At 37.5% G+C, this 22,762-nt stretch overlaps 1 protein-coding gene across 1 annotated transcript; it reads left to right on the forward strand.

Moving 5' to 3' along the window:
* On the forward strand, window positions 499-22,754 carry LOC109235290 (methyl-CpG-binding domain-containing protein 9). The gene is made up of 10 exons (XM_019401350.1): window positions 499-1,297; window positions 11,575-12,208; window positions 12,354-13,415; window positions 13,514-14,107; window positions 15,813-16,106; window positions 16,196-16,531; window positions 16,793-16,891; window positions 17,535-17,969; window positions 19,035-21,365; window positions 22,020-22,754. Exons 1-10 carry the CDS (start codon window positions 846-848, stop codon window positions 22,359-22,361), a joined length of 6,579 nt encoding a protein of 2,192 aa, XP_019256895.1. The 5' UTR covers window positions 499-845; the 3' UTR covers window positions 22,362-22,754.

Below are 22,762 nucleotides of genomic sequence, written 5' to 3' on the forward strand. Positions count from 1 at the left end.
GATATCTATTTCTTAGTTTTCCCATGGTTTAGATAAAATGCATAACTTATTTTTCTTTTAGTGTTTAGTCATGTAAATAATAGTACTTATTAGTCATATTTATTTTAGCAACTTAGTAATTTTAAATTATGTTTGTTTTTATTATGCCCTATTAATAATATTTAATTTATGCAATTTTATTATTTTTCCTGTTGAATATTTTGGTACAATGCCATGACTCTTCTCATATTTATGTTATTCTATAATTTTATGTTATTTTAGACTTAGTATGAATTTTTATATGTTATTGAATGTTATTTAATTTATTGGTATAAAAGTATATTATAAATGTACATAAGTTAAACTCCTCACATTCAATATATATATATATATATTTATAGACATGCCTTTCCTAGTACAAAAAAATGCACAGTTGTTTTAAATAAAGAAAAGGGTAATTTCGTCATTATGAAATGGCCAAACCAAGTACACCTCTCACACCATCTCCAGCATCTCGTCGACCCCCTTTTCTCCATTCTCGAGAAAAAAGAAAACCCAAACCCACTCTTTTACTTTCGACTCTCTCTTTCTCCTTCTCATTCGCCCTTCTTTCTTCGGACAACAACAAGTAGAAAACTCCTCTAATCCCATCTTCCAATTTTGGCCCTTTCTGCCCCTCTACCAATTTACGTTACAAAAACACACTGTTTTCCCCCTTCGATTCACAAAATCCAGTCGGTGGTCTAAAACCCCAACACCCCCTTTTCTCATATAAAACACACACACACACACACGCATATAATGCTTGTTGATGTCTTTGAAAAATTTCACTCTAAACAAAATTATTTGTACTTGTTCTTCAAAAAATGGATGTGAATAGCAGGGCTTTGCCATTTCACATCGATCTTAACGAAGCTCCTCTTCCTTCACCTAGGGAAACCGAAAGAGGCCCCTTCTTGGAATATCCTGAACCGGCCCGGGTCAAGAAGGAACCCGTTGAACCGGGTCAAAGAAATGTTGTTCGGGTTTGTTCTTCATGTGAGTTGGGTTCTAGTCGTAGAAGTAGTAGGGACGACCACCAAGAGGAGGAGTGGAAATGCTTCAAGTGTTTGCTTGGTAACAGCAGCGGCGGCGGCGGAGAAAGAGTGAGAGATGGCGGCGGCAGTAGAGGAGGAGGTGGCAGCGGAGTGGGGCTGTTGGATATTAATGCTTCGCCTCCGCGGGAACCGGAGGGGGAACGGGAACGTGTGTTTGTGGACTTAAATGAAGATTTGGCTGTTGCAGGACGAGAAGTGGAGGAGCAAAACCATGGGGCCAAGTATGAATTTTACTTCTTTATTTATCCTTTCTTTTCCGTTTAAAAACACAAATTATGGGTTTATTTTAGCAATGCATGTTGTATATATACATGAAAGGTTCAAACTTTCTCATTTTGACTTGTGTATCTTGATGTTAGACTGTGATTTTTCTTGTATTTGATTGTATACGTTCTTTGATTGTAAATGTTTGTTAGGTTTCTCAATAGAATAATTGCATACTGTGGTGCATTGATAAATAGTGGAGTATTCTTCTTTTTTAAACGAGGGTGGTGTTCGGGCCAGCTTGTGTGCACCTCGCCTACTCTATCTGGGGAGAAATCACTTATGCGATTTGATAGTACAGGAGTAGTCTTTGGACATCCTTTCTATGAGCTTCTAAAGGAATTCACTGAAACTGAAATTTGTGGGTACAGTAGATTGAAGTGTGGATCGACGGTTCAATGACTTGAAAGTCTTTACGTTGGTTCTTCTATATTTTTAACTGGAATTTTAGAAAGTATGAACAAGGCTATCCTGAAGTAAAGGAAGAAAAACAAAAGATTTATATTAAGATCTAATGACCACATTAGAATTCAAACTTTTTTGGTTACAAAAGTTAAGTTCTTGTAGATTTCTTAGCTAGGTTTTCATTGGTTTGTCTTATGAGTCTTATAGAAACAGGGAATAAGATTCCTCTGTTGATGCCCCTACTATATGTTTTTTTTTTTTGATAAAAAGTCCCTACTATATGTAAATTGTCATATGTTTAAATTATTCGAGGGTATCTTGACCAAAAAACATGGAGAGGGAAACCTATTACTTGACTGCCAATGTATTGACTTCTTCCGTACTAAATGCAAGATATATGCCTATCGGAGCTTTGATATCAGGCCAATTCACTGTGCCTTCAACTTAAGTTAGAAGATCCCTGAGGGTGCCTCGCATCTTTGACACCATCGTAGTCCCTTCGTCCTATTTTGTAGTGTTATTTGACTGAATTAGGAGTTTAAGATGTTAATTCGGCTTACTATTATATTAGTGGTAGTGGAGTAAAATATGAAAGTAATGTTGGAAAGTTGGTTTGATAAAGTAAAAATTATATCTAAGTTGTAAATTTCAGTATTTACATGAATCTGAATTGTTGATAATTATGGAACTTTTATAGAGTAATATTATTAATAGAATGGTGCAACTGTTTTGGGACGTCTAGAATGGAGCCGTGGAAATTTGGATATTTAGTCCCAAATGTATTTTTTCTTCTCTCTCACTTCCTAACTATTTAAGGGTCTCCCTACCTACATGTATGAGGTATCTTTCAGGTACTTGCAAAGGTAGTCAGAAAGCTAGATAAAAACAAGAGAAATTTCTTTTGGATGACAATGTTATTAAATGTCATCGCCTCATGATGCAAAGTGAGGGGTTATCACTGTATTGGGGAAGCCATGCGCTTTAGAGATGTGTGCACTTCAAACAATGTCGTGCAAAGTGATCATGACATGAATCCTTATGAAAAAGTGATCATGGCTTGAAGCGGTCTAGTCCTTATTCTCAACTTTGAGGAGTTGGATTAACATAAATGCTGTTTTATATTAGATGCTAACCAGAGTTATTTTAGTTGCACTTTTATCATTATATTGCTAAATTCATGTGTTTGGTAGTTTTTAATTTTCCGTAGCTTGTGTATTTCACTTTAACGAAACGTGTGCTTCGTTTCTCGCTCTTTGCTTTCTGCTTGATAGACCTTGTCTCTTCTTTGTGTTAACTTTTAAAATCATTGTTGGATGGTAATAATGAAAGAAATCATACCACTTGGAAGAGTGAGATATAGTAGTGTTAAGCATGAAGGACGATGAGGAACGTGGAACTTCTTTTTGGGATAAATAACCGAGGATTTCAAACTTGACCCCGAAAGTTTTCTTGTTAAATGGTTATGGATGTACAACAAAGAGGAAGAGATGATGTGTGAAGAAGTTAATTAATTAAAGTATGGTGAATAAGTCCTTGTTGTACCAGAAAGTTAATACTTCCTCTTTACCCTTAATGGCACGCTGTTATAGCCACAACAATCTCATGGTTTGTTTTACACCACAAGTTCCAAACATCTTTCTTTCTTAAACTCTGGGCTAACTTCTAAGTTAAAACCGTCAATAAAATGAGACAGGGGGAGTGGCTCATATGGGGTAGGGATCAGGGAACATATTAGAAAGATATGACATGTATTTTTTCATTATCGTGCATTTTGATGTTGTGGATGGAAGGACAGTTAACTTGGCATAATTCCTGGCTAGGCCATACCTCCTAAGAGCATGTTATTAGGTTTACTTTGAACATCATGGAGGCGACCACTGCTCAAATGGGTGGGACTAATATTTTAGAAGGAATTGATTGTTTGTTTGACCCGGAAATTGAGATGCCGGCCTCTTTGAATTCAAGAGTTAGTTCTGGTGGATTTTATCGATTAATCATTGTCATAGATCGCACATTGTACTGGCAGATTCTCAGTGCAGTCATGCTATAAAAATCTAGATTGGGGATCCGGCAATGTTCGACAATGGCCTTAGAAAATGATTTGGTGAGCTAAAGCTTGAGAAGGTTACATGTTTTTGATGGGTGTTGGCTCTTATGCATATCATACTCAGAACAATGCAGAAAAGGTGAATGTAGATGTAGATTTGTAGAAGATGCTTTTTGTGTGCAGAAGAAATTGAGAAAAATAGCAAGCACCTTTTTTTGCATTGTCCTAGACAATTGTGGAACAATATCAAATATATTTTGGGCTGCGATGGGTAATGTGCCAATCTAAGTTGCTCGGACATGTCCTACACGGGTGCGGATCTACAGGTTGGATCCTTCAAGATGTAAATTCTAAAATACAAGGATATGCATCCTAGTATGGATACGAGTGTAGGGATCCGGCTAAAAGTAATTCAAAACAATAAAAATATGAAAATATATCTAAATCCTAGATAAGGTGTGCTATTTTCTTCAAGTTTACCCTAGTTTTGGTTCTGATTTCAGGAATCAAATTGTATCTCGTCTCGAATTTTTCTGTCCGTCGTGGTTAAAGTACCCAAAACTGTTTGACCAGATCCGGCACGGATCCCATATCCACATCATACTAGTGTCATGTCGACACGGGTGCGGCACCTAAACTGCCATGTCGGAGCAACTTAGGTGCTAATGACTATGCAGGAATATTTTTGTTGCCGTATAAGATATAGAAAATAACTGAGGAAATTATGAGAACAGTCCCAGGTTCTGTGTGCTAGGTGTCATGGATGGGAGGAACCATAGAGAGTTGTTGCATGTAAGCAATAGACCATGAAGGTCAAGATATAAGATTTCATATATTGTCAAGGGAAGAAGAACATGAGATCTATATTTTGTTCCAAGTATAGATTAGTAATTTAGCAACTAACCATGAATGTCAAGCTAGAAGGTTTTACACATTGTCTAAGGGAAAAAACCTATTAGATCTATATTATGTTTCAAGTATGGATTAGTAGTTTAGCATCTGGGGTGCAACATAGTGATCTATGATGTTGGAATGAAGACTATGGTATGGAAGACCAGGGTTCAAAACTAAAGCTAACATGATTTTCCCCCTATTGTCTAAGCATTAATGGGTAGGGTTACTTGATTCCTACACGGGCTGTACTGGTGGGAGGATGTAGGTACCTGGATGTAGGTACCTGGTTGAATAGTCGTGGTGGCATAGGCTGGCCCAAACAGCACAGTGGTTAAAAAAGTATGGTTAGTAGTTTAATCTATTCGTTGACTACTTATCCAAGATAAATTTAGTCTATGTGTCCTATAAGAGGTAAATATATTTGTTTCTATCACCCCAAAAAGATGAAAAAAGAAGAAAAGAAAAGAAAAGAGGTCTCCTATTTGTCACATGAAAATTATTATTTGTTAGCTCTTGGTTCAACTCATATTGATCAAAATAAAAATGATTCATTAGTTTGGACTGCCAGCAAAGATAGGAAATTCTCAGCCAATAATTATTACAACATGTTAATGAAGAGAACAAATCATTAGGAAACAAATTGGCCTTGGAAAGTGATTTGGAGAAACAAAGCTGCTATTAAAATCTGCTCCTTAGCTGCTATTAAAATCTGCTCCTTAGTGATAGAATAGTTTTTTGTGTATACGAGCAGACACCATCTCTCTTAATTGTAATCTTTTGCCTGCATCCGCTGGATGCTTTTAATGAATTCTCCTTACTTCATTAAAAAAAAAAAGCTGCTATTAAAGTTGCATATTTTGGATGGACTGCTGCTTGAGAAGCTTGCCTCAAAAGCAGTCTTCAGAGGAGATGTTTTTCACTGTGTAATAGGCGCTATCTGTGTGAGGAAGAGATGGAGACTGTAAACCACCTTCTATTGCACTGCAGTTTTGTTAGACAATGTTGGGAATTATTCTTCCGTATATGTGGGATCTCATAGATCGTGCCTCAAAGTGTTTGAGGCTTTATTGGAGTGTTAGCAACATCAGAGAACACATAGAGCATTGAAGCAGATTTAGAGAACCATTCCCTTGTCTTTCTTCTGGACTATCTGGCTAGAGAGGAATAAAGCTTGTTTTGATGGACAAAGAGATTAGATTGTTAGAGTTAAAAGAAAATGCTTGCATAATTTGTTTCTTTGGTGTAGTAGTCTAATTGATAATATTGATCACTACCTGGACTTTCTGGAGTAGTTAGAAACATGTTGTCACTAACGGCATGGATATTCCCAGCGGTGTTTTGTTACTTTTTGGTACCATCTTGGTACTCAGTTAATGAACCTTTACCTTATCAAAAAAGAAGTTATTTGTTAGCTTTTGGTAGCATCTCAAAATATTCTTATTTGGATAAATATGGAGTGGCTCATCTCGGATGACTTAATTTTGGTTACTTCTAGGACCTATCCTTGACCATGTTTGCTTTGGTACTTTAGTGAAGGTGATTCTGGTAGTTCTTCTTATGGATGTTTGTCCATTCTTGTTTCTGCTTCGAGCAAGAAGGTCATGCCTTCAATGGAGAAAAGCGACCTTAACTGCGTGTTTGAGCTTTATCTTTGATCATATATTGATGATCTGGATATCTTTATTAGCCTTCAGGACTATACAAAGTTGTTGGGTTGTCTAGATACCTTCCGATCACTTGGTAGTAATTTGAATTATTTCAATTTCACTCGATGGGATTCTCCATCTTCCATTTACATGAAAATTCCTACTGCATCTTCTCCTCTTATTCCTATTCATTTTTTGTTAATTCGCTTTATTTGGTCGAGAATTAAAAATCTAAGATGATGGATGATATTGTCCCTTTTTCATTGATGTCTGAAAAATCATATGGATAATATTTTAGCTTCGGATTGTTGATCATTTGATTTATTTGCAACTAGTTATTTTTATCTTCAGCGATGAAAGCCAAAATGTGAGTAAGCTTCGCAAGTAATTAAGCTTGGATTCAGGAAAGGCATCTTTTAGTGAAAGATTCTGGAAATGCGTACACACTACCCTCCCCAGACCCCTCGTATGGGATTAAGTTGGGTTTTGTTGTTGTTGTTGTTGTTGTTGTTGTTGTTGTATTCTGGACATGGTAGCACAAAAGTTTCCATTCCCTTATTTACTAGAGAGAATTCCATTTGCTTATGCTTAGTTACATTTCTTCTTTGGAGGAGATATTGTTTTGGATCGGCGCTCTTTTTCTCATCCATGAATTTGTCCACTAAGCAAGTTATTTATTAGAAGTATCGTAGGAGCTTTTGGAACTGGAAAAAGAAAAAAGGAGAGAAATGAGAATAGCTGGTTTCTTTATTTCCCATGTGAAACTACTACATTTGCATCCGGTGTAAACCAATTGCCGAATGTTTCTGGAGTGGTTCAACTACACACCTTTTCTGCATATATGGTTTATCTCAAAGAGGTTGTATTTTTTCGGTTTATTGGTATTGGATTGCTGGAAAACATCTTTCACTGGAAGTGGTCCGATAATATTACATGCCACTACATAGCTTGGTACTCTTTGCGCGCACAATTCATCTATGGAATAATTTCGTGAGGAGAAACTTCGAGAAGAGAAATGAAGTTTATAATCCACCTCTGTGCCTGCTTAATTGATCTCATCACTAGTTAAATAGGATTAAATCATCCAAATTTGAATCACTAGTAGACCATCAACATAGACACACGATATATTCTACGGATCTTTTATCCGTACATGGACAATTGTATAGTTTAACGAGCTTTCCAGCTTTGATCGTTGCAGAGAGTGTTGCAAAGATGAAGTTACTGCCCTTCATTTTCAAACAAAAAGGTGAAGTTACTGCCCTAGGCTGAGGATCCAGGAAATGCAAATTTTGGATGCGCATATTGATTATGGTTGGCTGATGAGAATCAACTAGTTTAGTGCTGAGTTGAATAGGTTCATAATAGGGATGCAAATTTAAAGGATATAAGCTACTTCAATTTTCTTTTAAGATAGATTAGCTAAATGTATATACTCCCTACATTCTTAACATCTATTCCTTTTTTGTGCTGTCCAAAATCTTGTCCACCTTTTAAAAGATAAAACTTTTCTTTTGACACTCATAAATGCTTGCTCGAAACTCATGGAAAAAAATGGTATCTCCTTTTATACTATAGGACATACATGTAACAAACGTATCTTTGTCTCCACTTTTAATTCATTTCTATTCATATCTAATAAATGCTGTTATTACCTAATGCCGAGATTAAGGGAATAGCAAATTGGATCGATTTGAACATAGAAATGTCTTTATTTTATGAAGGGGCTGCAATATTTTTCTCTTCCTAATTCTGTTTTTCTTATAGGTCATAGAAATACATTAATGAGACACCATCGTGGTGTCCAGCCCATTTACTAAGTTATACAATGGGGTTGCAAAAGAAAGGCAGCTCCTTTGCCGCCTTTAAAATCAGTTTGAGATTGCCGGCCGTTTTTTCCTGTTTCCTTTCATTCTTTTGAGGTAGAACATTTTCCCCCCTCTTTTTCCCTAAGAAAAAGAATTCTTTCTTTCCCATCTCCTTTGCAAAATAGCAATGAACTTACTCTGACTAATATAGAGGAGGGAGCAATCATGCATTTGAGCATCTTGCAAATCAGAATGTAGATCTTATAGATTTATCTACTTATTCTGCTTGACATTACATTTAGTTGTGAAACAACTGTGTTAGCTTATTTCTTTAAATCTAGTGTTCTGTAAAATGGAAGTTATGCTTACAAATCCTTTAGCAGTAATTTTTTAATCTCAATGTGTTCGGTATAATACGGCTGTATATGTAATATTCCTTGACGGTTTTCAACAAGGTTTGAGGGTGTTATTCTTTCGTTATGATTGTGTAAAAGCTATTATACAGAAATTTGACTCATTCTGTTGTTGTCTTCTTTGCTATTTTGCCTTAAATCATATTAACTCTTGCTGTATACGGTATTCTATTTATTGTCATTGGTGCAATGCTAATGATTGAACCATGAGAACTTATTGTTGGTGGTTCAAATTCTTTAGGCAAAGTCACTTTCTCCTAGGACAGAGTGGACTCTGCTACAACCCTTTCAAAGACAACTTTGCTTATGAAAAATTGTTGATCAAAAAGAATTTGCTCATGAAAGAATGGATATAAAACATTTGTGTAGCCGATTGAAAAAAAGATATAAAACATTTCAGTAACATGAGACATAGATCTAAGACTCAGCTCTATGCCGTACTTATCAAGAAAACGAGCAAGCTGTGTTTCCGGGTTTGATATTTTAAATCGTTGTCTTACCTTCTTTTTTTTTGGGGGTGGGGGGTGGGGGGTTGGAATTTTTAAAGACTTAAATATTTATCATTTTATCACCGCTGTGGTGCTCCTGATCATCTCAACTTCTAAAATGCTACGTTTCAAAAATACAAAGTTGATGTCAAATATTTACTAAGTTATTCTGTTCTTTCTTTTCCTTTGCCTCGAAGGGTTAAAGGGCACCAGAATGAATCTATATACTTAAGTTTTATTTATTTCTATGTGTTCCTTTCAAGAGAAAAATGAGCTCTAATGTTGAATAAGGACTATGCGTATCCATGTGGCAATGAGGACAAAAGCATGCTTTTATCTGTGAATCTGTCCTATATAAAGTACATGGAGTTTTTACTTGTTTTGCTTGCTTATTGGCTTAAGGCAATTGGCACATAAAAGTGCCTCTACTGAAACACGAGTAAAAGGAATTAACATTTTATTTCCTTTTTGAAGAAGAAAATTACTTGTATTGCTTGATTCCTTCACTTTCTTCCATTAAAAGCGGAACACAGACTTAGAAGTCCTATTAATTGGTAACTTACATTTATCAGAAACAGAAAAGGAAAAAAGAATATATGGTAATGGTATTCTTACTATAAATGATATCATTCTTAAAGGCTTTTCCTTAGATTTCTAACAGACAAGGTGCACATTTGTGCTTTGGTTTAAGAAATTGTAGCTTAATCTGAAATACGTGGGTTGCTTAACTTACGCAGCTCCATATCTTTTAATTTCTTTCCTTTTTTTGATAATCGAGAGTTCCCCGAGGACAAATGGTGCACGTTTCGAAACTTGGTGCATAATGAGCCTGCCCCTCTACTTCTCCACTTGTATACTGGGCTTTTGTCTGCAACTCGGTTCTAACCTGTAACGAGTGCCTAATCAATGCATACGCGCTATGATCTTACCATAATGTCGATTGTCGCACCTAAGATTTGAACCTGGGACCTAGAGCAATTTTATAACTATTTTGTTTGTGCATACTGTAGGGTAAGCAGTCAGTAGATGCTATACCTTCTCTTGCACTCTTTTCTTTTATCTCCTCAACAGATTCTTTTGTCTTGCCTAGAGCTCATTGACATTCTCTCCCCTAGCATTTTTCTATTTGGTTGATTGAGTTACATTTGTGGAGAGTGATATTGTTCTATAGCTCCTTTAGTTATGTGTACAATCCTGTATGCAAAGTTTTTCCCTTTTTTGTAAAATGGTAAGTTAATATACTTTTCAAATAAGCTTTTTGTGGCTGCTTGCAAAAATCTGTACTTTTCTTCAAAATTTAGTTCTTTAGGTAGTGAAAATTGTCATCTCTTCTTATTCTTACATGTGATTGAGTGGGTCATTACTACTTGGCTTTGAAATTGATAGGTAGTGAAAATTGTCATCTCTTCTTATTCTTACATGTGATTGAGTGGGTCATTACTACTTGGCTTTGAAGTTGTTCAATGCTTTTAATTTTGATATGTATTTCTATGACCTTCAGATCAGAAACCTTTACCAAGTTATACCTTATATAGGTTGTACCTAAAGGTGTGGCTTAGCGGTCAATCAAGTGGGTTAAAACCATGAGACATCAGGGGTTTAAATAGTCAAAAGTGCTGGGCAATTTCTTGCCATCTACCTAAGCCCTAAGCATACGAGCTCGGACACCACTGTTATAAAACAAAGTTATACCTTATATAGGTATTGGTGGAGTTGGTGAAAGCACGTGTCAATGACCAATATGCTTGCAGATTGATCTAGACTCGTCCTTTGTACATGCACATAATGCACCTTTCTTCGATATGCATACCACCTTTATTATCATGTTTAATTGAAACTCTTTCTATTTGTTGGAGAGTAACTCTTTGTTATGGTATCAATTGAATTCCTTCTGCTTTGGATGAGCGAAAATAGTATTTACTTCTGTTTGCTTATAGATGTAAAGTTCTTGTCAGATATTCTTTTTGGTTGGTTTCAGTAACTTTAGAGAATTACTAAATGTGAGACTGATCTAATTAAAAGAACATGGAACAAAATAAAGGTTCCTCAGTATGTTATTGTACAATAATCCACGTCATTAACATTTCCCAGATTTGCTGTATGGAGGCACAAGCAGGTCCATTCTTCTATTCTTACTACCAAGAGGTTCAGTTATGTTTTAGAGAATATTGATTTTTCCGCACGGATGTTTTTGCCAAATCATGAGGAAGTAAATGTCTTCCGTGACGCTACTCCTTCTGTCTTCTTTTTTTATTTATCATGTAAATGTACTCCTTCTGTCTTCTTTCTCCAACTTTAATGACTTGGCTGCATAAAGTAATGTTTGAATTCTGTTTGCATTAGTCTTCCTATCTTAAATCTAGTTGGATTGGTAATGTATTTGGATATTTAAGTGCGATTTTCTTTCATAATATCAAAATGCGGTAGAGCAGGTTTATCTAATGCTTTGAATTCATTTTTTTTCCTGGGCGTGCTGCTTTAGGAGTAACTGGGACATTTTAATTGATATTATGAATATTGTTGGTGTTCACAGAGTTCAAGCTATGAAAAGTTCCTTTTCTACTGGCCATCCCTTCAATGCCCCAACAAGCTCTTTTTTGGTATATAGGGAGAACGGATTTAATTTTCAGAAGACTTCTCTTGTGGGGGATATTCATAAGTCACAAATAGAGGACACAGTACTCCATAGACCTCATTCTGACCAAATAAACCTAAGCATGACTGATCCAGTATTGATGTATGATTCAAGGTATCGGGCATGCCATTTTACTGCAAAGAACTGTGTTCCACAAAGTGCGAGTCAAGTTTATCTTCAAGGCCTTAGAGAATATATTGCTGGGATGGGAGGTTCTTTAGGTGATGGTTGGCATGTGGAGTTCAATTATTGCGACGAAAGATGCAAGACATATGCAGTATATGTTGGACCAGATGGAAGTCCCTTTGAGTTACTTGATGATGTTGCTCGACATTTGGGGTTGGATCACTCCATGGAGGTTGAGAATGGAGGTAATGGATTTACGTTTGTTCATGAGGGATTATCAAATATCCCAAGGAGTAAAGAAGCTTCAGGTTCTGCTAAAGCTCGCAAGAGTGGACAGAGTCGGAGTTCTCCTGGGAGCAGCTTCTTCCGTAATGGTGGCTCTATCTTCAAGTGTATATATCCAAGTGTATGTTCCTCCTATTACTTATTTGGTTTATACTGCCCTGCTAGTTTTTGCAATTCTATTCTCCTTATAGTTGGAAGAATCAGTTAGTTTGTTCTGTCTTAAGTACTTGGCAGTAATACTGACTAACATTTGACTGTTCTTTCAGGATGTCTTTCCAGTTCAGTTTCAGGACTTCTTTCTTATTTCAGCTGGAAATATTGACCCCCGACCATCATATCACAGCACTAGCGAGATATGGCCTGTGGGTTACTTATCTAGCTGGCACGATAGAATTACAGGATCTTTTTTTGTTTGTGAGGTTGCAGATGGAGGTGATCCTGGCCCAGTTTTCAAGGTCAGGAGGTACCCATGCACCATGCAGTCTATCCCAATTGGTTCGACGGTCCTTTTAACATCTAAAGGGGATTCTCATATTGGTGAAGATAATGTGGAAAATGGTAATTCAGCAACTTCTAGGCTGGTTGATGAGGAGAGTATTTCTATCCAGGTGATGCTGGAAGAATGCAGCCCACCAGATCTGAATAATGACACTCATGCTGCTGAGAATCTGCAGAGGGTGAATTCATTACCTGGAAACTTCGGAAATATATGTCCTGGTATTATTGGTCAAGGGGATAGTGTAGGGGAATTTCTTGTGGAAGGGAGATCATCATCATCTGTTTGGGAAATGGTTTCCCAGACTCTTCTGCATGCATGCATGGATGCTTATAAGCAAAAAGGTGTAATTCAATTCTGCTGTAGTCATGATGTATATAAAATGGATGGAAAAGAGCCGAGCGAAATTGGTTCATTATCCAAGTTCTCTTACTTAGGTGGTCCCTTCAATTTCCCAAGATTAGTTCAGAGCAACTTTGAGTTTAAAATTGCTTGTGAAATGTTGGTGAAGTGGTTAGAGCAAGACAGATTTGGACTAGAGGCAGACTTTGTGCAAGAAATTATTGAACAGCTTCCTGGTGTATCTTCTTGCTCAAATTATAGAATTGTTACTAAAAGAAAGCACAACACAACTCTGCAGACAGTCGGAACTGGGTTCCTGCAGGCTAAAAGAAAGAATCACATGCAGGATGAAACGGAAGCTGTTGAATCTTTCAGAATTTCTGGAACACGCAAAAAGCATCTGGAAGACTCTGACATCAGAGGTCCCTGTCCCTCAGGAAAGCCATTTAGCGCAAAGATTCCAAAATTTTTGATAGGTGACGCACTCCAGGTATTTTGAGACTTTCGAGTTTGTTGTCTACAAAGGAATTGGATATTCCATATACTTACTATCTTTTTATTTGTTTTTTCAAAATCAAATGTGTTTAGGTTTGGGAATTCTTGTTGAGGTTTTCAGAGGTCTTGGGGCTGGAAGCTCCATTTTCATTTGAAGAAATTGAGGAGGAATTAGTTAGTCCATGGATAGACAAAACAAGTTCGATGGAAATGCCTGGATTTGAGATCCAGGATGTCAGAGAGATCACCTTATTAAGAGGTGAAATGGACTCTCTGTCTGGTAGATTGGGTTTTCATCAGTATAGCCGATTTACTGGTCTTCTTTTGGCAAAACTTCATGGTCTACTGCTCAAAGCTCTTGTCACCGAGCTGCTCTCAAAAGTTGCTGTCTATGTAGATCCGAATTTCGGCTCAGGAGGATTTAAATCTAAAAGAGGCAGGAAAAAAGATGCTGACAATTTAGCTAGTCTTAAGAAAACTAGACTTGATATGCTTCCCATTAATGAAATTACATGGCCTGAAATTGCTCGGAGGTACATGTTAGCGTTGTTATCCATGGAAGTTAACCTTGAGTCTGCAGAAATTGCTTGCCGAGAGAGTGGGAAGGTTTTCCATTGCTTACAAGGTGATGGTGGGATACTTTGTGGCTCTCTTACGGGAGTTGCTGCATTAGAGGCTGATGCAATGGTAAGATCGATTCATGTGCTGTTATAGCACATGGTTCCCCTCTTGATTTGATGAGCTAAAGTTTTTGACATCTGAAATTTAAATAAAAACTTTTTGTTGTTTTTATCCTTGTTTTCATGTCATCAAAGTAATTTATCTTCCATCACAATTCTTGATGATGCTATGGCATGTGTTGCCAAAACCTCTAATTGATTTCAGATGATAAGATTAAGGCCCGTATTTTGGACTTATCAGAATCTCAAGATGTAATTAATTTTTAAAAAAGTGCAAATGAACTATTTTGTGAGGCAAAATCTTACATAAGTCAGTCTTTTAAGTGTTTAGGGTGTCAGTTTTCTTACTTGTGAAGGACACCAAGTAATTAACTTTTTAAAAATAAAAAACATCTTAACTTGGAAAACTTAATGAGAAATACTACTAATCACCAGTTTAGAATTACAAAATATTTCGAGTAATTAAAAAGTCAAAGAAAAATCTGTTTGACTCGCTAAAGAGCAACCAAGTTCTCCCAAAAAAGGGAGGAAGTAATAGTTGATTATGGTGCATTAAGAACATGCAAGTATGTCAGAAACATCTACATTTCATGTGCATTGCTATTACATGCTTAACAAGTAATTAACTTTTTAAAAATAAAAAACATCTTAACTTGGAAAACTTAATGAGAAATACTACTAATCACCAGTTTAGAATTACAAAATATTTCGAGTAATTAAAAAGTCAAAGAAAAATCTGTTTGACTCGCTAAAGAGTAACCAAGTTCTCCCAAAAAAGGGAGGAAGTAATAGTTGATTATGGTGCATTAAGAACATGCAAGTATGTCAGAAACATCTACATTTCATATGCATTGCTATTACATGCTTAACAAAGTTAATAAAAAATATAAGCTCATTCTGTGAAGTAGATACTTGGTTATTTGGTGCAATCTCTGACGTGATGTAGTAACCGTAATATATGAGAATATGTCTCTTTTAAGCCGCAATGCTAAAGTTTACGCCTGTCGCATGTAAGCTGTAGCATTCTCATTCTCTATACTGAAAGTATTGTCTATGATAGTTTATTGACGTGTGCTTATCAAAGAAAAATTGATAGTTGATTGAAGTGTTGGGCAAAATCACCCACATACAAGGTGCATACAGAAATATAGAGTCTTACAGAAAAAAAAAAAGCCGTGGGAAAACATGATTCTCCGGATAGAGCATCCAATCATCAATGTCAGTTATCATATTTGTTCCAAAGTGTATGGGAAACAGTAATGTGCCAATAGTATCCTCTACAAATATTTGTTTTTCGGTTGTGATCTGTAACTTGAACTGTTGCATATTATTGATTTATAAATCTTTTAGAAGTGTTGCTAATACATATATCCTTTAGTTGAGATTTTTTCTACATTCTGTTGGTACTTTAATCCATATGGAAAAACTCTAAAGAGGAGATCTCTCAAAAGTTATTTCTGCTCTCCACTTTTACTTTGTCTTGAGAGTTTACTACAGTCAACTTAATTGTTTAAGCTTCTTGCCAATGTTAAATTGGTGCGTTTGTTCTTGTCATACCTGCTTTGTGTTTCATACCCTACTTGAAGAGTGCATTTGTTGTGTCCATTTTCGAGCCCATTTGGCTGTGCTGTCTCTTCTTTACTAAATACACTTGCTTCTCCTGTTATCTGAGATCTGTCAAAATCAAGATATTCTGAAGTGCGTGATTTCAGCTTCTTGCAGAGGCTACAAAGAAAATATTTGGATCACTTAAGAGTGGTAGCATTTTTGTTGCCATTGATGAGAAAGAGTCTGATGCCAAAGGAGCTGATGCTGATGATGGAAAAGTCCCAGAGTGGGCAAAGGCGCTGGAGCCAGTAAGGAAGCTACCTACAAATGTTGGGGCTCGAATTAGAAAATGTATCAATGAGGCTTTGGAAAAAGATCCACCTGAATGGGCAAGAAAAATATTGGTGCACTCCATCAGTAAGGAAGTTTACAAGGGAAATGCATCAGGGCCAACCAAGGTGCTGCATGATGAATATCTTGAATATATATACTGAATGTGTCAGCTTTAAACGACTTATTTTTTTAAATCAATATTAACTGAATGCAGAGAGCAGTAATTTCTGTCCTGGCTGATGTTAACCGTGAAAATACTTCGCCCAAACCTGAGAAGGAAGAAAAGGTAAAGAGTGCTAGCTCTGTGTCTGATATCATTATGAAACAATGTCGGATTATACTACGGCGAGCTGTTAAAGAAGATAAAGATAAAGTCTTCTGCAATCTTTTGGGTAGAACAGTTCTGAACCCTAATGATAATGACGATGAGGGGCTTCTTGGGCATCCGGCAATGGTATCTCGGCCTTTAGACTTCAGGACCATTGATCTAAAGTTGGCTGCTGGATCCTATGGGGGATCACATGAATCTTTCATCGATGATGTGCGGGAGGTAATGCTTTTAACATGTATATGTGGTCTCAATGATGCATTAAGGAGAATATGAAGATCCAACTCTGGTTTCTTAAATAAGATTTTAGTTGCAGTTTGAAATTTTGTGTAATTGTTGGCATCTATGTTCTTTGATGTCTGGGATTTGCTGGATCATTTTACTTAAGATGCATGATTAGCGCAAGTGTTTCTGCAGATTTTCGTTCAATCCATTTCGTTTTCCTTCAATATTTCAAAATTGCTTATTCTTTGCTTCTTTTAGGTTTGGCATAATATACGGACTGCATACTGCAACAAGTCCAATTTGCTTGAGTTAGCCGAATCCTTGTTGCAGAAATTCGAGGAAGATTATGAAAATGAGGTTTGTTGGTCTTCTAGCCTTTCCTTAGGCTTGTGTTATCCTATTATTTTATGCCACAGTAAGGAATCGCTTTGCCTTTAAACCTTTTTATAATGTTTGTTCCCTTTTAGATAAGCATGATTTTGTTCCCATTAAGATAAGAAGCGAAATGATACTGCCTGAAGGTAATTCAAATCTTTAGTTTAGGAAAGGAATCTGCTCCAAGAGCCGGTCTTCTTTTATCATAAGAATCTGATGAGTTAGAAAGTGTCGTGGTAGTTCAGTTCGAAAGGAAAGGCAGTTGAGGCAGTCCCCGATATGTTAAGATCCTCTCGCTAGTCTTCTTTATATCCTAGCATGAATGATTAATGTTTCTTGAGATTGCTCAACAAGCTGCAAAAGATGAGCCATATGGTACTAGAGTTGGTCCATTTGCTTTTTCTGTGCTTTGATTCAAAAACCTATAGAATATGAGATTGTTTTTGGGGATATCTGATTTTGAAAGTTATCCAATGCACTGCAGTTTTTTTTATAACCTATGATTTTGGTTGAGCAGTTGAGCCTTGCTCCATTGAGTGTGTGATTCAACTTCTTTGGTTATACTAGTAGTCGTGTTGTCATTTTTGTTGTTTAACTAAGCTTTGGCTTGCTCATTTCTTCCCAGGTTCTTCCCTTAATCCAGAAAATTGAGTGTTCAAATGACGGTAGTTTAAGCAGTGAAGATGCAAAAGTGAGAGATGAACTCCTCGCTCATGTGAATGAGAGCTTACTTCCTAAAGCTCCTTGGGAGGAAGGACTCTGCAAAGTATGTGGCATGGATAAAGATGATGTCAATGTTCTTCTTTGTGATGGTTGTGATTCGGAGTACCATACATATTGCTTAGATCCTCCACTTATTAAAGTTCCTGATGGGGAGTGGTATTGCCCATCTTGTGAAACTAAGGAATCACAGTCCCGGAATGCTTCAGGTTTTCAGATTCTTCGTCAATGCGTTAAAAGGAGGCTGCACAGGAAACTAACTCACAAGTTTATGGAGGAACTTTCTCAATTATCGAGAACCATGGAGTTGAAGGAATATTGGGAGCTTTCACTGGAGGATGTACGTTCTTCTACTTTCTTCTGTATTTCTATGTTGACATCATAATGTTATGTTTATCTTAGCCTGTTTGCAGTTGAAAGATGTATGAAATAATATTATTGCTTGATCCTTGAAAGGATTGGCATTTGTCTCACATCTCTTCCTTTTTGTTTCTGAAACGTCTTCCAAGTTTAATTGACTCGTTGATTATATTGGTAGTGGTAGAAGAATTTCTTGAAGTAATTATTGGAGTTTGTCTCAAAATGTATTCGACAGTTGACATGTCACTCGTTAAATTTGTATAACATGAGAAAATGCATGGAATTGTTAAACAAGTGCTGAAGGATTTGTAGATATCTGAAATTCATGTGTCATAAATTTTTTTATGGATTTGTCTACATAAGTCATTTGCACTGGAACTTGTGCACATTTTACTTGGTTGCACTGTTTCTTGAATGTGTAGCATGCTGATAGAAGGCTTCAATCTAAATGATGTCTCCACCACAAAGCAAGTTAAGCTAATTTGTGCGAAGAGGTGATGGTGTCCATTTGAGAGGTCGTAAGTGTAAGATCTGCGGAGTAAAAATCTTTTGTCGCATAATGACCACCGAATAATACTTCAGACAACTTTAAAGGCCTCCCTCAAACAATTTTAGGAACATTGTTCCACTGCTATTCCTATATGCTCAAAGCTTCTCCATTTGATCTTGCTGGCACTCGTGCATTCAGCTTTTCGGTTTTGGGGGAGGGGCGGGCTACTAAATAAATGATTTCCCTTGCAGTCTTCATTTTCAATGTAAGTAACACCATATGCATGCTTGTCCTTTGCCACTCCTGTTTTGTTCCCAGTTGCTTTAGGTTCTTCCCTAGCCTCTCTGATCTGCTCAGACCACTGAGCTTTGTACGTACATACATTTTTAATGTTCAATTTTCATTTGATGAATTTATGTGCAAATGCTAGTCTTCTAAATTATCTGTGTGATTAAATTCTAGGATTGTGTACTAAGCCTAAGTCATAATACATGAATTATGTGCATCTTTTCCTAACCTAATTTGACATGTACAATTTCTTTCTCAATGATGCAGAGAATTTTCCTTCTTAAATTCTTGTGTGATGAGGTGCTGAATTCAGCCATTCTTCGTGATCACATTGACCAAAGCGCTTCTCTGTCGGCTGAGTTGCACCAGAAACTGCGTAGCCTGAGTGCTGAATTGAACCTTCTAAAATGCAGGCAGGAAATTTTGACTGCAAGCCTTGCAAAACTGAGTAGTAATGCTCGGAACAGTGGAGACACAGGATCAGACGCATTAGCGTCTCTACGGTCCAATGACTGTAAACTGAAGGTGCAGGAGCCTGACAGTGGCAGCCATAACTCGTCGATCTCTGGTGGTTGCAAACAGCTGGATAATGGCACTCAACAAAATGAGTGTAATGATTACAGCAAACAACCCTGCTTGTACGGTTCAAAAAGTATTCAGGACAAAACTTGTGCAAGTGGCATCAATCAAATTAGAAACTCTCCTGATTCGATCAACCATTTACATCAACAGCAGTCTTTGAAGGAGAATACTGGGTCTAAGAATATTTCATCCCATGCAAAATGTGGTGCCACTGAAGCTGGTTTGCAAAATAACTTGTTCATATCTACCCCCCAACAAGAAAATGACCAAATTCCTGGCAATTGTTTGGAGTCGGCACAAAATAGTTCAAATGGTCTGGTGCCGTCTGCTGCTCACTTTGTGTCTGGTAATACTTTGTCAGGCTCCATCAGCAACCATATGGTTGAGCACACACCTACCACAAAATATAGCCGTCAGTGTTCCATACAAGCTGACCCAAATTTGGCCCAAGCGTACCTTCTTGAGATATCCGCTCTGAAGAATGAGATTCGTGCTTTGGAAGACTCAATTGCTGCCAAAGAATTAGAACTTCAGGAAGTTTCTGTGAGGAAGAAATACATGGGACAGGATTCTGAGGGCAGACTCTACTGGACTTTTGGCAGGTCTAGTTCTTCACGGTTAGTAGCTAATGCAAGTACAAGTACACAGCCAGAGTCCTCTCGACATTTGTGGTCTTATGGTGTAGAAAGTTCAAGACAAAGTGGTATTTTGGATTCATCTGCTCCTTGGGAGAATATGGGCATGCCTAATCTTGGTCAGTGGACATCGTATCAATCTGATGCGGAGATTGAAAAACTTCTTGGATGGCTAAGAGATAATGATGTGAGAGAAAGAGAATTGAAAGAGTCTATTTTGCAGTGGCGGAGCAATAAAACGAAGGAATCCAGCTATTCGGAAAGTCACATGCATAACAAGGTAAGAGAGAGCACTTCTGTGCCCTCTGAAGATTCTGGTTCCTGTTTCAATTCTGATTCTCTCGTCAGCAGAGCCGTTGCTGCAATTAAATTGAAAATTAGTGGTTGCTTAGCAGAGGAGGAAACGGATATCTGTAAGGATATGGGTGTCAAAGTGAGAGTCTCCTGTGATGGTGGATTGTACAGGTGCGAATGTCTAGAACCATTATGGCCATCTAGACCTCATTGTCTCTCATGCCACCAAACGTTTTCCACTGCTGAAGAACGCCTGAAGCATGCAAATGACAAGTGCAGGATTGGTTCAACCATTCAGGGTAGGGGGGAAACAAATGAACGACCCACCAAGCGGAAAAGAATAGCAAAAAATGAAACGCTGCAGGATGATTATTTGAGCAATATTGATGTTTCTCAAGCTTCTAAGAGCAAGAAGCTTGGTAATGATGAATCATCTAGGAGGGACAAGCATGTTAATGCACCGGCTCCTGCTGAGAATCAAACCAAACAAGATTGTCCATTTAAGTTTGAGGAGATCAAAGGACAGTTCATCACTCAGAGGTCACTGAAGGAGCTGGTAAAGGACATAGGACTCATTGGATGTAATGGTACACCATCATTCGTTCCATGTGCATCCCCATATCTCAGTGATCCTGCCCTTGGATTGATCTCCCAAAGGGAAGATCAGGTATGTGCAGGAAATTCTGCAGATTTGCTGTCTTCAGAGCAGGAATCACAAAGTGGAGCCAATATTTCTCGCACTAATAACTTAAATATCTCAGACAATCCAAATTGTACTAGAAATGGCTTAGCTGAGGTGGGACCAATGTCCGAGAGACTAAATTCTGCAACCAAGAGGGGAAGAGATCAGTTTTCTTTTACGAAGGATAAAATATTTGATTTCGGGGCTAATAAGTACTTTGTTATTCCGGAATTCTCTCTACATCCTTTAGTAGGTCGGGCTTGTGAAATTTTACAGTGTCTTAAAATCAACTTGCTTGACATGGATGCGGCTTTACCTGAAGAAGCTTTGAGAGTGTCAAGGTCACAATCAGAGAGAAGACGTGCATGGCGTTCTTTTGTGAAATCTGCAGCTACAATTTATGAGGTAAATATTTCATTCTTTCTACTGAAATTAGATTGTACGATAAGATTGAGTATGTGCATATTCTTTTTCTTTTACCTCAACCCCCCTCGCTCTCTCCGCTTGTGCATGAAGGATGCTCTTGTGCTAAAATACTTTCTCGAGTTGTGAGCCTTTTGAAAGTTATGTTCAGCTGTGCTAGTTCGTGAGGTCATAATTCTGCAATCTGTGTGCATATACAGTTTATTTATCTTATATTGAGCAGTTCAACTCCCTCCCAACTGCCTTTCTTAGGCTTTCTGAGCATTAAGTCTATGCTCTACATAGGGCCCCTGGACTTTGGTTCCATTCAATTGCAAAGGTAATACAGCACGGGATGTGTGGTAGGCATATGTCACTAGTTTGGATTCTCTGTATTTAAAAGAAATGGGTAGAGAGGGAGCATTATAAACCGTACTTCGAAGCTGGAAGTAGAAGGTTTCTTGATTATCAAATAAGAAAGGAAGAAGAAGAAGAAGAAGAAGAAAAGCTGTGTTCCTAGATATAAACAAAATATATTTCTTGTGGTAAATCACATAATAATTTCTTTGTTAGATGAACCTGTCAGCGAATTTCTCTGTTTTTTTCTTTTTGGTCGCAAAAATCTCATACTTAAGATTGCTCATTTATGTCCTTCAGATGGTCCAAGCCACAATAATTCTTGAGGACGCCATCAAAACTGAGTATTTGAGAAATGAATGGTGGTATTGGTCATCACCTTCAGCTGCAGCAAGAATCTCGACACTCTCAGGCCTCGCTCTCCGTGTGTATGTCTTGGACTCTGCTGTTTTGTACGAGAAACTTCCATGTCAAGATGCTTCGGAGACAGATTGCAAAGAAGAAAGAGAACCTCCTCATAATTCTGTCCCCACAAACACAGGCAGCCCTTCAAGGCAAAAGCTGCTCGACTCAGAGCCTGCTGAGACTTCGAGACCCAAGGGCACCAGGACAAGCAAGAGGAGAAAAGATTCAGGTGGGTAAAACTGGAAACAGGCTTCAGGTTTGCAGAAAATGAAGCAGAACATTGTGATCTGCAGTTTTACAAAGGAATTCACTGTACCCTTATCTATACCAGCCAAGGCCAATGCCTGTACAGCGGTTGAAATGATTTAAGCAGAAAGGACTTGCATAAGGGGTGTAGCAATTCTATCCAAAACTGCAGGAGCAGCTGTACACTAACTCTATGTTATTGTTTGGCAACTCGAAAGATGCTGTTTTGCTCTTGATTTGGGAGACCAAATTCTTGCTTTGAAGGAGGAACAGAGACTTCTTTTGACACAGCCTCTCTCCGTGTATACATGTAAAAGGCCTTTATGCTGATAAAATTGTGCATTTGGGCTTTCATCATACTCTTGAGATACAGATTGTTGTGGGTTGGGGCT

The sequence above is a fragment of the Nicotiana attenuata genome, chromosome 12 (assembly GCF_001879085.1).
Source record: "Nicotiana attenuata strain UT chromosome 12, NIATTr2, whole genome shotgun sequence".
NCBI classification, from domain to species: domain Eukaryota; kingdom Viridiplantae; phylum Streptophyta; class Magnoliopsida; order Solanales; family Solanaceae; genus Nicotiana; species Nicotiana attenuata.